This window comes from Poecile atricapillus, chromosome 1 (assembly GCF_030490865.1).
Source record: "Poecile atricapillus isolate bPoeAtr1 chromosome 1, bPoeAtr1.hap1, whole genome shotgun sequence".
NCBI classification, from domain to species: Eukaryota; Metazoa; Chordata; class Aves; order Passeriformes; family Paridae; genus Poecile; species Poecile atricapillus.
In genome coordinates this window covers 45,127,854-45,142,627 of record NC_081249.1, presented here as the reverse complement: position 1 = coordinate 45,142,627, position 14,774 = coordinate 45,127,854, and the positions used below count along the sequence as shown (strand labels likewise).

The 14,774-nt window shown below is 35.4% G+C and overlaps 1 protein-coding gene across 1 annotated transcript; it reads right to left on the bottom strand.

Moving 5' to 3' along the window:
- Positions 1-1,593: 1,593 nt before the first annotated feature.
- Positions 1,594-4,116, bottom strand: SLITRK6 (SLIT and NTRK like family member 6). The gene has a single exon (XM_058856521.1). The coding sequence runs from the start codon at positions 4,114-4,116 to the stop codon at positions 1,594-1,596; it is 2,523 nt and encodes an 840-aa protein (XP_058712504.1).
- Positions 4,117-14,774: the final 10,658 nt, after the last annotated feature.

The window sequence follows — 14,774 nt, the reverse complement described above, 5'->3', positions numbered from 1 at the left end:
TCATGCATAGTCAGTTTACAAAAGATTTGCTTGGAGGAAGATAAATGAAGGTCATAAATTGTGTTTTGGCACCATGTCAGTCATGCAGAGAAATTGAATGGCCTTACTGCACTCAGGATAAGATGCTTCTGTCCACATGACAAGAGTGAGAGTTGTGTTTAATTCCCAAAGAGTTTTAAACTTGTGCATGCAGAAGTTGCTGCCTTCTTTAAAAAGTGATCTTTAAGAAAAAGACATTTAAAAAACTCTTTATTTATTTTTCATTAATAGAGAGCAGTTCCTTGATTAGCTTGAAAATCAGCCAGGAATAAGCTTTTTTTTTTTTTTTTTCTTGTGAGTTGGAAAGAAAAAAAAATACAAAATTATACAGAATAAATAGTAAATATAAATCTAGCGAGAATTCATTGCAAAAATAAACCTGCAGTGTTCTACGTGTTTGTAACCTATTTTTCCCACAACACTTTATTTTTCTTCTAATTTCAGAAAATATATTTTTGTACAAATAGCTAAATACTATTATTCTTCCTCATGTGTGTATTGTTGCAGTTATTCTGTCTGAGTGTTGCTTTTGGTTAGGGTGGAAAAGGACCTGTATTTGCACCTGGAAATTCCTAGCCACAGCAAACTCATTTCCTTCAAGAATATTTAAAGCCAGCACAGAAGTTATTTATATACATATGTATATATATAGATAAAAAAAAAAAAAACCAAACTTATTCAACACAGTAACATATTTACAGCTGATTCTCAGTAGCTTTTCAAATTGCCCAGGATTATGAGTTGAAACACCAGTGATGCACAATATTTTATAGCAGCAGCTCAAGAAAAGATTGTCCAAACTTAGGTAAAGCTATCAGATCGGGAAAGTAGCAAAAGGCTTGCAGTTTTCTTTGTTGAAGATGTTGGGTAAACATAGTTACATATTTTTCCTTCCACATACTGATACACATGAAGTTCCATGTAAAATACTTAAATATTTGCAGGCTGTGGGTGAATACACAAAAATATTTTATCCTTTTTCCTTTTTAACTGACATTTAGTATGACAACTTTTCAACTCCTTTTATATTTATTACAAAGGTATGTTAGGCGTAGTTGTAGACAGTGGTCATGTATGAGTGCATGTACTAACCTAACATACACACTCTAAGGTTATAAATACAAACACAGTTGTCGGGGTTGGTTTTTTTTTGTTGTTGTTTTTTTGGTATTTTTTGTTTTTTTAAAGGAATCTAATTAAATGGAGGGAAAAAAGAAGGGATTAAGGTAATGAACATTTTCTTCCATAGGTTGGAAAACAGAGAACAGAACAGAGAGTGGCATAAACACCTTTTCAAAATGATGAGGAATAATGCAATAAGCAATCTTCCTCCCACATTTCAATCACACAAAATTCTTGTCTAACTTCGGGTGCAACATATTGCCTGCACACAACCCCATGGCTTCCCACAGTGATCCCTGAGTTTTTCTTTGCTAGGATTACTGCTGTGCTTAAGTTCTGACTGTTGACATGTTATTATAAGGCACTTTCATTTACAATGATTCCACCTTAAAGTAAAATCACAGAAATTCAGCCCCAGCCCAATGTATCACTTCACGTTTGCTGCTCCAGGACTTCCAGATAGTCAGGCTCAGCATGTAAATTAGCCTTGAGCTCAAAATACTCATTTTTAGTTTGTTCTAGAAAAACCTTTCTTGGCCTGGAGTACATGAGTGTCTCCATTAGCTTCAACTCTTCATGTGTTCCAGGATAACAAACTTCCATATCTGGCTGGAGCTGGACAATATTTTTTCTTAGATACTCTGTGATCCCTAGTTGCTGCAGTTCTCTCTCTTTTTCAAGAATGTTTCTATACAAACAGCTAGCATCCTGAAAAGACAGAAATTCAGCAGATTGATCTGTAGCCTTGTATTTGACATTTGGACCTGTAAGTGGTGAACTGTTCTCTCTTTCCAGGAGACTTCGGCGAAGATATTTGGAATCATTAGCTTCCTTCTCACTTCCCTCCTCCTGTTGCTGCTCGGTATGCTTGGGGCTGAAGGACGGGCTGTGGTACACCTGAACCATGGGGGTAACTATTCGCTGCTCATAGAGAGTGGCAGCTGGGCGCTCTGTGGTGTGGTGTGTTGTCTTATGCCCGTACATGCTGTACTGAAGGTGGACAGGGCTGCTGTCCCTCACTTGCTCATCCGCTTGTTTCTTCTTGTATCTTCGGCGCCGGTGTAGAACAAGAACAACTATTCCTGCTGCACAAAATACAATAGTTATAAACACAATGAGCAGTCCTAATATTAGAACAGAAAGTGGGACAGCATCTGTGAGGGACCTCAGGATGGTGTCTGCAGTGTTGGCAGTAGGAGAAGAAGTTGTCACAACTACAAAACTGGCATGAGTTGGTAGGGCAGGGCTGTTTATTAAACCTGGACACAAAACTTCACTGTTTAGGGATTTCAATTCTTTTTTTGCTAAGTGCCCAGGAGATTTACAAAAAATATCACCCATCATGGTATTCTTACTCAATTTTTGTATCCATTTTTGCAGTCCAACTGAATCACAAGTACAGTCCCAAGGGTTGTCTTCAAGTTCAATTTGTACCAGCATATCCAGTTCATCCAATACATTGCTCACTGGCAAATGAGCAAATTGGTTTGTTTTCAAATTTAATCTGGTGAGGGGAACACCTGAAAAGATATGGGGTGGCAAAGCCTGCAAAAGGTTGTTATTTAGGTAGAGGACTTTCAGTTTTGGCATTACATTAAATGTCCCTGGTAAAACTTCTTTGATGGCATTATATTCAAGGTACAAGTACTCAAGGTGCTGAAGGCCAAGGAAGAGATTCTGACTTAGCTTTGTAAGATGATTCCCATTGAGATACAGTTTCTGTAGTTTAGTCAGATTCATAAAGGAGCCTTCCTCAAGGATCTCAATGCGATTGTTCCCCAGGTGAAGCATTTCCAGGCTGGCATAGTCCACAAGATCTGATTTCAAGAGTGTCTGAATAATATTTCCAGCTAGGATAAGCTTTTTAGGATTTGGAGGAGGGGGTCCTAAATCAGACAAGCTTTCAATATTTCGCTCCTGGCAGTGCATAAGAACTCCTGAGAGCATATGGCTGGTGCAGTGACAAGGGACAGGACAAGAGATTACTGGAAACGTAGTAGGCTTGGAAGTATGAAGCACAAAACTTGGTTCTTTAGTAGGAGCTTTCAGGAGAGGAATCACCTTAGTTGATAGATGGTTGTCACTGATAGAGGTGGTTACAACCAAGGGCAGTGACCCTGAAGGATCTTCAAGTTCATTAGCAGGATGGGTGGGACAAAGTGATTCTTTTTTCAGCCGGCTTAATATGCTGCCTTTGATAACTGAAGGACTGTTGCATACAACATCCCCTATTATGGATTGAGGAGGCATGTTTTCTAGCCATATCTTCAGCTGCAACAAATCACAGTTACAGGCCCATTTATTGTCTTCCAACTGAAGGTCTAGTATTCTTCCAATGTGTTCCAAAAAGCCAACATAGGGCAGTGTCTGCAACTGGTTTCCACGCAGATCTAAATGGGTCAATGGCACAAAACGAAATATGTTTGGAGGAAGATACTCAATGGCATTATCATTCAAAATAAGCACTTTAAGCCTGTTGAGCTTGCTGAAGGCACTTGCTTCAATCACTGTGATGAAATTGTTGTCTGCTTGAAGAAATTCCAAATTTTCCAATCCATTAAACGTATCCTCTTTAAGTGTTTCCAAAGAATTGTGATTGATATGAAGTTGCTTAAGAAGGCTGAGACCATTGAAAGCCCCAGGCTCAATATCTGCTATATTGTTAAAACCAAGATGCAGAGAAACAGCATTAACAAGGCCAGCAAAATCATTCACGTGTAACATACTCAGACCATTGTTTAACAGATTAAGATGGAAAGGCCGTGATGGTGGGACATTTATTTCTGATATCATCTTGATGTCTCTTTTGTCACAGTTGATAATCATGGTGTCATCCTTTTCTTCACAGGAACACAGACTCTGACAAGAACCTCTGACTGTAGAAAAAGAAGGCTGTGACTGGAAAGGATCAGATGCAACCACAATTGACCATAGAAAAAAAATCCAAAGCTTCATCTTGTCCAGCAGATTCTATAAAAAAAACAAAACAAACAAAACAAACAAAAAACCAAAACAAAAAAAATAAAGGGGAAAAAAAAAGAAAAATAATAGAGTCATGATTTCATAGGGTTTGGGAGTTTTTTTTCATTTGTTTTGCTTTTTTTTCCCCCTGGGGCAACAGCAAGAAAAAAAACATTCCTAATGCTTTTCATTGAGCTACTTCACCTTCCAAACAATTTCATATTGTGTAAAACACTTGCATTATTTTCTACTTAGAGAATATATATTTAGTTTACAATACTGAATGAAAAAATAGAGTCATAAGGGGAAATCTTCAGTATGTTCATGCTGATATTCAAAGTAGGGAACAATCAGTGTTGGCTTTATTTATATACTGTATAGACTGCCAGTGGACAGTAGTAATAATTTACTGTCCCAAGCAACTTATATCAAAGCTAATACAGTATTTTAAATCATTGCTTTGTGTCACTACATAGCACTGCCAATTTTAAGAGTACCTTGCTAAGATTAACTCAATGTTACTCAGCTGCTGAAGAGAAGAAATAAGATTTGATTTAGATCAGTAATATGTTGTGAGAAAAAGTCCATTCTGTCAGGATACAGGGAATCTCTCCACAGTTCTGCATTATCTATGGAAATCAGAGGGTATTTCCTCTGAAATCCTTGTACCCACAAACAGAAAAGGAAGTAGACAAAATATTCATCTCACTTTGCTTAAATTCTAATGCATATATTTTAGTTTGTGGGTGAAAGTGGGGCTATAGAACACAGTAGTGTGTAATGTTTGCATTTAACATGCATACAAAAAATTTCATACTAATTAATATTAAAAAGAGAGAACTAACAATGCAGTAGATGTCAGAAGACAGAAGAAATCAAGGGCAAACTTTTTTTGAGATTAATTAGACTCCTCTCAATGATTATAATCATCAGTTTTCAGTGAAGTGTACATAGAATTGACTGTGCTTTACAAATTAGAAATTATTACCAGTATCAACCATATGTTATGTAATATAATTATAACCTTTCAATCTGATCTTAAACTTTGAAGCAATTGATAAATGCATCATTACAGTACAGCTATGGAGTCTCAAGCAAAATTTAGATGTTAAAATCTGTTATTTATTATTGGTTTGAATTAATTTGTCCTAAATTCTATTAGAAAATTCTCTGTTTCTTTCTGTCAAGGCTACCTAATTAGCAAGACCAATGCTAACTCTTGATCTATAAGGTAGAGTGAAATCACTGTTTATAATCTTAAGTTAAGTATTTCCAGAAAAGTAAATAATAGCAAAAAATAACCTATCTAAAATGCAATGGATGATCTTAAAAACAGTAATGTTTATGAGGTGTGCTATTTATTTGATGACTGAACTAAGCAAGATTCCTAATTAATTTCTCTGACAAAGGTCAGAATGTTTCAAACTAAGCTATTGAAACATGAAGTACAGAATGTCACTACATAACCAGCTGTGTTAGTTTCTGAAAGATTGGAACCTTTTACAAGGATCAATTCAACCACATGAATGAACATTTTTATAGTGTGGCCATATGATTTGGCATTTCATCAATGCATATTTTAAATATCATGCACCTTGGTTACTAGAAACACTATTTTTCAAGACTTCCCTGAAAACAGATTGCAAAGCTTTACACATGCAGGCACTTAAATGCCGTGGCATGAGTATTACACACATAAAGACACATACAAAAAAGAACAACAACAAATGTGTGCACAGTGAATTTTGTTTTTCTCTATTAGTAGCTTCTGATAAGTGAGAGTAGAAATATGAGTTTATAAGTAATAAGTGCAATTCACAGAGTGAGAAAAAGTGTCCTTAAACACATGAGCTTTCATCTTTGTTTTAGTAGTTGCAATATAATTTTGTTGTCTCATATAACCCTCCTTGAACTACAGCTGCCTATGATTAATATATATGCCTTTAAGTCTGTTTTTCCAAAAACTATTGGATAAGACATATCATGTCAAGATGCTCTTTTGAAGTATGCAGAATAATTCTAGAATCATATTATGCTAGAGACTTATTCTTGCTTTACATACATCACTATCCTTTCCAGTGACCCAAGGTAAAAAATACAAGCTCTTGACACAGATACTGGCTTCAAACCTACACTATGACTAATTCAACTTTATTTCTGTACACTTTTTCTCATTAGAAATTCCTGTGTCAGTCCACATCAAATTCAAATAACACTTATAAACTCTCTGAGCAAAAGTAAATAAAAAAATAAAAATCTGCAAGGCATGCTGCATTCTATTTCATATTGAGAAATTAGGTTATAAAAATGAAAGCCCTCCTCTCAGAGATGAAAGTAACAACATTTGTAAGCAATTGGAAAACATTCATAGTTTAATCATCGTCATACTTCTGTAAGCAGCACTGCCAGAACTCTATCACACACATATATATACACACACACACAGTAAAAATTAATAGGAGAGTTGTATGCTTTTTCCCTTTCTCCAGTTCTCTTTTCTTTTTCTAAACACTCAGAAACATGTAATGAAGTTCTCAGTGGGCTACTATTGTAAAATAAAAACTGCTCTCATATAACAGATGACTAACATTTAACTGAAAGAACTGGCAATTTGAAAGACTTGAAAAACTGACCGTTTCATGTGGTGAGGTTTTTCAGCAAATTCTACATAGTAACTTAAGGTTTTTTTCATTTTATTTGCTTTCATGTAAGTCACTGCTGACTGCATCTAACTAAACTCTGTAAGAATTCTAAAAGACTAAAAATGTCACAGCTCTTTCTATGAGGCAAAGTTGAATACTTTTAGAAGTAGTCACCTTACAGGAAAGGCATCTCATGCTTACTAAGTAATAATTGGTTTGGTTTTAAAACATTGAAATAACTTGTTCCTTTATGCTTGGGGGTTTATTTGTTTGGGTGTTTTAATTCAGCTAGTTTTATATATATATATATATATATATATATATATATATATATATATATATATATATATGTTGATGATTTTCAAATCCCCAGGCTAAGAATTAACAATTTCTAAAAGCCTTTGGGATTTTTATATTAAATTCTTAAGAGAATCACAGACAGATGATGCATTTAAGACCACTTTTGCACTTGAAGAAGTAAAAACAAACACCCATTCCTCTTCCCCAAGGGATTCACAAACAGCACTCCCTTAATGCACATATTCTACACAGTAATCGCTTTGAATAAATGTGCCTGCAAACTGTTTAAAATACAGCATAAACTGCCATCATTTAACATAAAAGTTATACAAAGTCATGCAGAAAAATAAGTGCAACTTATGCTGAGAAATGAAATTCTCATGTGCTTAGCTAATTAACTGACTGGAGTCTTTCTTACCTGTACAGCACCAGCACTCCCTGATACACTCAGTAATGCACAGTTGGAGCAGCTGTTTCCATGCAATGTAATTATTCCCTCTGAAAAATGCACACTTCCTTTTGAGTTTCCCTTTGCTGCAAGCTCCGGTAAATACTACAGCTCCATAAAGTTAAAATCCTTGCTCAGAAGACAAAGTACAAAGCGTTCGATTGAAAAATCTTCCAGGCAGCCGTGCACGTCAGACCATCCTGTAAGCAGTTGTCCTTTTTCCTCAATTAAAATTCACAGCATACTTCACAGCTAGGCTGACTTTTCTGCATATAGTTAACTGTTTGCAAGCATTTGGATGCGGTAAACAAACAAGATGCTCAGCAGAGCTTGACTTGATCACTTGGTTTGTCAGATTTTTAGATGCAAGCTGCTCCTGTGTTCTCTCTGTTCTTTCTAGTCTTTCTTGTTAGCTCAGTTTGTTATTAGTCAGATTGCCAGGGGCTGGGAGGTAGGCGTAAATAAAGAGACTTCTTGGCTTTTGACTCAGCCTTTAAGCCCTTCCCCACCAGAGAGCTTTAATCTGCCAATGTCATTTAATACAAGATACAGCTCCACCTTGAGACAGATCAGCTCCTCCTCCTGCAATTTCTCTCACCTCCTTTTCCCCTTATCTAAGTGAGCCTCAGAAAGTAAAATTCAGCTAAATATCTTCTAGATTGCTTAAGGACTTTTAATGCCCGATTTTGCAAAGCAGTAAACATCCACGGCAGCTCTTGCAGTTTGTTCTCTTGGGCAGACCTTGCACTTAGTTTGTATCTGCAAATGCTTGCTTTAGAAACCTGAAAGCATTCCAGTCCAAACAGACTCCACAAAACACACCACAAGGGAAACTTTGTCCCCTGGAAAATATGTCTATTACGTTGAAGTGCAGAATTATTCAAATACATAAATGAGACTAAAAAGCTTTTAATCCAGTCCATTCAGTGATCCTGGGGTAGGGGTGAGTATGCACACTTATACATACTTTCTTTTGGGAAAATAAGATTATGGAATATTAGTGCTTATGCTTGCACAATGACTGCCGTCAGCCCTTTTTAAAACTGCCCATCTTGTTCTGTAGGAAGAAGACTGGGTTGATTGTAATTTTCTGTTTTACAGATGTTAGCACAGTGTTGGTATCTGTCCATGTGAGATTGAATTGCATTTCCATTAAATGCTGCTTTGATAAAAAACAGTCTGACTTGGGGGAGGACATTTTTAAAGGCATGCATCATGCTTAAGTTATTATTTACTTTGTGCTCATAAACAATTAATTAGCAGATACAGCACAGCTATAGGAAAATATTTATTCCATGCAAGGAGGATTTTCCTTATCCCTCCTGCACTGCACGGGATGGTTTTATAAGTGGCAATGCTACTTCCTTGTTCATCTCACTGCCACAGAGTCACAAAACCTTTTGGTGAGCAACAATAGGTGCTGCAGCATATTTGCCCTGTGTTGTTATGTTATGTATGTTAGAGCATAACATTTCTGTTTTGTTCTTATTGTGCCTCGGATTACGACTCAGACTGTTTACTACAGCCTCCAATCAGATTCCAATTTTTTTGGAATTACCAATTCATTATCAGTTGCCATTACCAATCAGATTCCAGTAACTTCTTTTGCACTGATAGATCTCAATGTGGCCTCATTGACCTTAAAAGGGCTATTACAATATACTGTTCCATGTGATGAAGGTTATCAAGATCTTTTTCTATATTTATACTCACACAGATATACATAAACTTTTATATATATATTCAGAAAATGTATATATATATATATATAGTTATACATGCATGTTATATATATATTATTTTTTATTTTTTTAAAAATTGAAAATATTCCTGAGGAATAGCAGCAATTTGATTTCCATTCTTTTCAGCACAATACTTTTGTTTTATTTTGGTTTTTTGCAGTTTGCTATTTTTAATCAACCTTATCACTCAATCTCAACTTGCAGGCTGTTTTTACTATTAGTGCTCAAAGGTTCTCAGCTATCTGTGACCAGCCAAATAAATCATTATTCTATTTATTAGTTTTGAATTTATGAATTTTAAGTTATATTATTTCTATTTTTTACTGACCATTTTTCAAGTGTTAGCATTTATGGTTGGCTGCTTGAGATAGAGAATATCTTTAATTATAGATATTCACATTAAAAGTGAAAACAGCATCATTCTTTGCTTTTGACTTGACATCCACAAGAGTAAAACATGATCACAGAAGTGTTTCCAGAAATCAGCTGCTAAAAATAGAACAGGGTTTCCTAACCTAAGCCTACAGAATTAAAAACCACATGAATGTTTATCAATATTTGTCATTCAAAAACTGCATCTTTATCAAGTTTATAGAAATAGCTATTGATTGGTTTTGTGCCATAATTTTATGAATCATTAAGCAGATTATTATAAAGAATGTGATTCTGCAAGAGCATTTGCATGTCAATTGAACAGGGTTTGTACCCTGTACTTCAAATCTTTATCAATTGCTCTAACAATTTTAAATTTTGTGAACCCTGGATATATAAAATCTAAAACTGTCAGGCTTATGTTTACTGCAGGCATATGATTTACAGATTAGTCTTCAAAATGTTAATTTTCATGGTGACTAGTTAATTCTTAACTTCATTGTTTAAACATGAAAGGAGGAATAAGCATCCGCATTTGCTATTTTAATGGATAGCAAATACTTTTCCCCATCATTCACAGCTCATTGTCACTTCTCAGAATGCACTTGGGGAGCCATTGATAACACACAAGATGTAGGAGGTAAATGATATATCCTGCCCTGCCTGTAAGAGGCTTCACGTCTGTACCAACAGCTCTTTACCTGTATTTCTTGCAACATGAACCCTTTGAACTCTGTACGAGTACAGGTCTGACAGCTTAATATACCATATTCAAAGGAAGCATTTTCCTGGAACTACTAAGTAGCATCGGACTATTCACACATGAGAGAGCCTGCTGAGGAACTCCAAACTCATATATACATTATAAATTAAAATTTTATATGGAAGAACTGTCACCAAGACTAAGAACATGGCATATGCACATGCACACACACACACAAAACAAAACAAAACAAACAAATAATGTGATGTGCTATAATTATGGAAGCTACCAGTGCCTACTATATTATTTAACTGAGACACAGAACAACTATTTCTCTCACAGAAGTAATGTCCCTTTTTACTTATTGAGATAGGTTGTACTCCAAACCTTTTGCTCTGAACACACTGGTTGTGTGGCTTTTTTGCAGTCATGAACACATCTCAATTGTGTAAATAAAGGTCAGGATTCCCCCCTACACATAATACACAGACCTAGCAGCTATTTTCTAAGCATTTAGTTTCATCTTTATATGACCCTTATTGAGAGGCAATTCTCTGAAAAATCTGCTGAAAAAGATCTTCAATTTGTATGAAAACAGTCAGGTTAAAAGAACAAATTTCTATTACCCTTAATTTGTAAATAAGTTATTTTTTTTAAACTAAATTAATTTAGACTCATATTGGTATACCTAATATATAAGTACACAAATCATAAAATCATAAAATCATAGAATCATAGAATGGTTTATGTTGGAAGGAACTTTAAAGATCTCCTTGAAAGTCACCTCCCTCATCCTGCTGGCCACGCATCTTATACAGCCAAGGATATGGTTGGCTTTCTAGGGTGCACCTGCATATATGTGCCACTGTATGCACTGGTATTTACCATCATGCAAAAACCACATTCTCTGAAAAAAAAAATTTCAAACAATGGCATATTGAAATTAATAGTCTTTTAATTTCATTTCTCAAGTTAAAAAGTCATGAGGTACTTTAAATGTTCTGCTTGAGTGAAAATCCATTTTATACTGCTATACTTTAGAGCAGGATTCCTTACAAAATATTGGATTCTTAGTCATTTAATAAAATATGATGCAATAGAAACAGCTGAAACCAGGTATTTTCCATTATATACCTCTTTAGTAATCATTTTTTGTTTTATCAGACAGATCACTGAAAATGTGTAAACATTTCTAAAATTTGCAGTTTCCTTCTTCAGTATCTGTGAAATAGGTCTTGAATCTTTTTGGGTTTTTTTTTTTTTTGATTGTTTGTTTGGGTTTGTGGTTTTTTTTGTTTCTTTAACCCCTCAACAGAGAACTTCCTGCTCTACATAACATAAGAAAAGTTTAATATCAAAGTTAAAATATCCTATTCTATTCTGAGATTGTTCATCTTGTTCATAAATTCTGGTATTGGAGTGAGAAATATTTCTTGATCTGAATCAACTTTTTGGAACAGAGAGATTCTCCTTGCCTCTCCTCCTGAACTTGGCAATATTTAAATTCCAATTAAAAAAAAATAAAAAAGAAGGCCTGGAGATGACTGATCTGTAGAGAATAAAAGTCACCTGAGTACTTGCAATCTTCAGTTATGATGACTCAGTTTCATATTTTTCAAAATGTATTTTGCTTTCCAATGATCCACAAACATACACACAAAAAATTGAGTCATTGTGTGGCATTGTGTAGAGCGCTAATAGCACAAAAAATCCCTACTAATCAATTTGTACTCCCTTTTCTCAATAATTTGTGAAACCCCAGAAGCACTGTTGTCCATTGACCTTAGCTACTGTAGGTCTAGACTGAAGTGATCCTCTCCACGACCACATAGCCACTCAAAACTTTCTTTGAAGCTGAATGGGGTAAATACCTTTTGTCCATGTAGAAGAGAAAACCTATTGTGAAACCTGTATAATTTGCCTGGACTTCTATGGATTTTGACTTTTTTTCTGATCACTTTGGGCTTCCATTTAGTGTCCATTTATAAAATACTTGTAAGTTTATATATGCTAGTTATGTTTTACTTACCTATTTTTTCAACCATGTCTTACAGTCAGCCAATTATTTACCAACTGCACCTTTGAGTAGTCAGCTTCAAATTATAGTTACGAACATTCCAATTGAGGTATAGGCAGATTTTCTGACTTCTATGCCTGAGAGCAGCTGACTGCCTAGCACATAAAACTTTAAAAAATTTTAATTTCAGTACCAATAGTTAATGCAGCCCAAAGTTATAAGAATTGTGTAAATCTTTTGAAATTAGTAATGGAACATTTTCTTCATCTGTACTTCAAGAGAAGTAGAAATTACCACTGGGTGTGCAGCAATCAATAATCAGAAGATATGATATGATTTGCATACGTTTCCATTTTCTTTTTTTTTGGTGTTACAAAATTCCTATTTTATTATTTTTCAATAAATATGAATAAGAAAACACGAAATATTGAAACTGCTATGTAAAACAATTTTCTTTCCTTTTGTCTATGAATAATGCATTGGTATTTAACATTAGTATCCTGTTAAACACAAATGAGCTTCTACATGCTGACTATGCCTAAGCCTATGCATGATAACGTGTGCCTGTGCCTAATCTAATTGCACATTACATGCTACTGCTATTCCACCAAATCCACCTAAAATATATTAGATCAGGCAACTTGGAAAAACACCTGAAGAATAAAGTCTCCAGCAGCCAATCAAGTTTGGTATTTTGTAGATTGCACATAGCCACAGGATTCAATTTCTTTCTCTTGAGGGTACTATATACACAGTAAGATTCATGGACCCAGCACCAGTTTAATGAAGTAGTGAATTAGTATTTAAGCTCTGCTTTCAGAAATATTTTATCTTTTTTTTTTTTTTTTTTTTTCTGAGAATGTATACCCTTTATAATGTTCTGAACTCCAGCTTTGAATACATCATGCAGGAACTGAAGAAAGTGAGCACGCATGCCAAAGAACACTCTTTGGATCTGTAAAGTCATAGGTAGTGCTCAACAGACTAGTAGACCTTGATGGCTGGTATCATGTTTCTCACCATTCTGACTTCCCAATACAGGATTGATGTGAGCTAATTTTCAGTCATTGAAGTTCATTAATTACGTACAAGTTCATCGATCTATTGTCCTTTTTTTTTTAATGTATGGGCATATTTGGGTTAATTTGTCTTGTTTACCTTAAGATGCCAATCTTTGGAACACACTATTCTGGAAGTCATTGAAATTCACTGTGATTCTAGAACTTAATTATCCTAAGATGGCAGGTACCAGAGTATGCCAGATCTGCCTGTGGTGGAGTTGACGTTCACAGCAGCACATACAGTGTTATATTGTAGATTTGTGACTGAACCAGTGTTGATAACATGACAACATTTTTGCTACTACTGAGAAATACTTGTACCATATAAAGACTTCCTGTTCTTCCAACTCTGCCCCACCATAAGAATGTTGGGAGTAGGCAAGAAATTGAGAGGGGACACAACAAATATAGCTGACCCAAACTGACCAAAAGGATGCACTGTACCATATAGCATGATGCTAAGAAAGACAAAATGAGGGGAGGGCCATTTTTGGGAAAGTACCCATTGCTCAGGGAGAAAATGGGCACTGGCCCACTCATGTGAGGTTTTGAGTCATCAATTTTACATACTTTTTCCCCTCTCTTTCATTTCTTTATTGAACTGTGAACGTATCTGTTTTTTCTCTTTTGCTCATACTATCTTCTTCCCCATCCCACTAGGGACTGGAAGTGAGCAAGTGGTTGTGTAGTGCTTAACTGCCTAGGTGGCTAACCCACAACACAGAGGTACAATAAAGCTCCTTGTTTCTAAATCCATAGTGGCTATTTCTTCTTTTGCACCATATCCATGTAGTCAGACTTCTCAGGAAGTGGTAGAACTGGAAGAAGAACCCCAAACTCCTTATTTTGGCTTTATTTCCCAAAAGTCTGTAGGTGAATTCACTGTTCCCTGATGCAGATGCTGCATGGATGAGTAAAGAGCACAAGAGTATTGGGCTCTAATTGGAAGTACATAAGCTGGAAAAGTCTGTATAGACCTGACCGCAGATACAGCTCAGGAAAGGTGTGACAGATCTGTGCTGTAACACACAGTTACCTCCTTGAGTATATTTTCTTAGCTTAGTACTCTGCCACGTAGCCATACTCCTTGTCTCCACTCACACTATTATCACTGAGCAAATAGAGCACATTAAAGAAATGCAATCTATTAGTTATAGAACCCACTTCAGCCTTTCTGTCAAAGTGGGAAGAAGACACAAACCCACATCTGCCAATGATCTCATTATTGGCTTCTATTTCCAAACAGACATTTATTTTTAGAAAGTAACTTTAAAAAATGTAAGGTTCATGTTAGTCACCGTAAAAATAAACACATTATGTAGAAAAAAATACAATCAACAGAGTAAAATTAAAGCCCCCATGTTTTA

Excerpts from the sequence above, each read along its gene's own strand:
- SLITRK6 (XM_058856521.1), bottom strand. The coding sequence starts at position 4,116 with ATGAAGCTTTGGATTTTTTTTCTATGGTCAATTGTGGTTGCATCTGAT.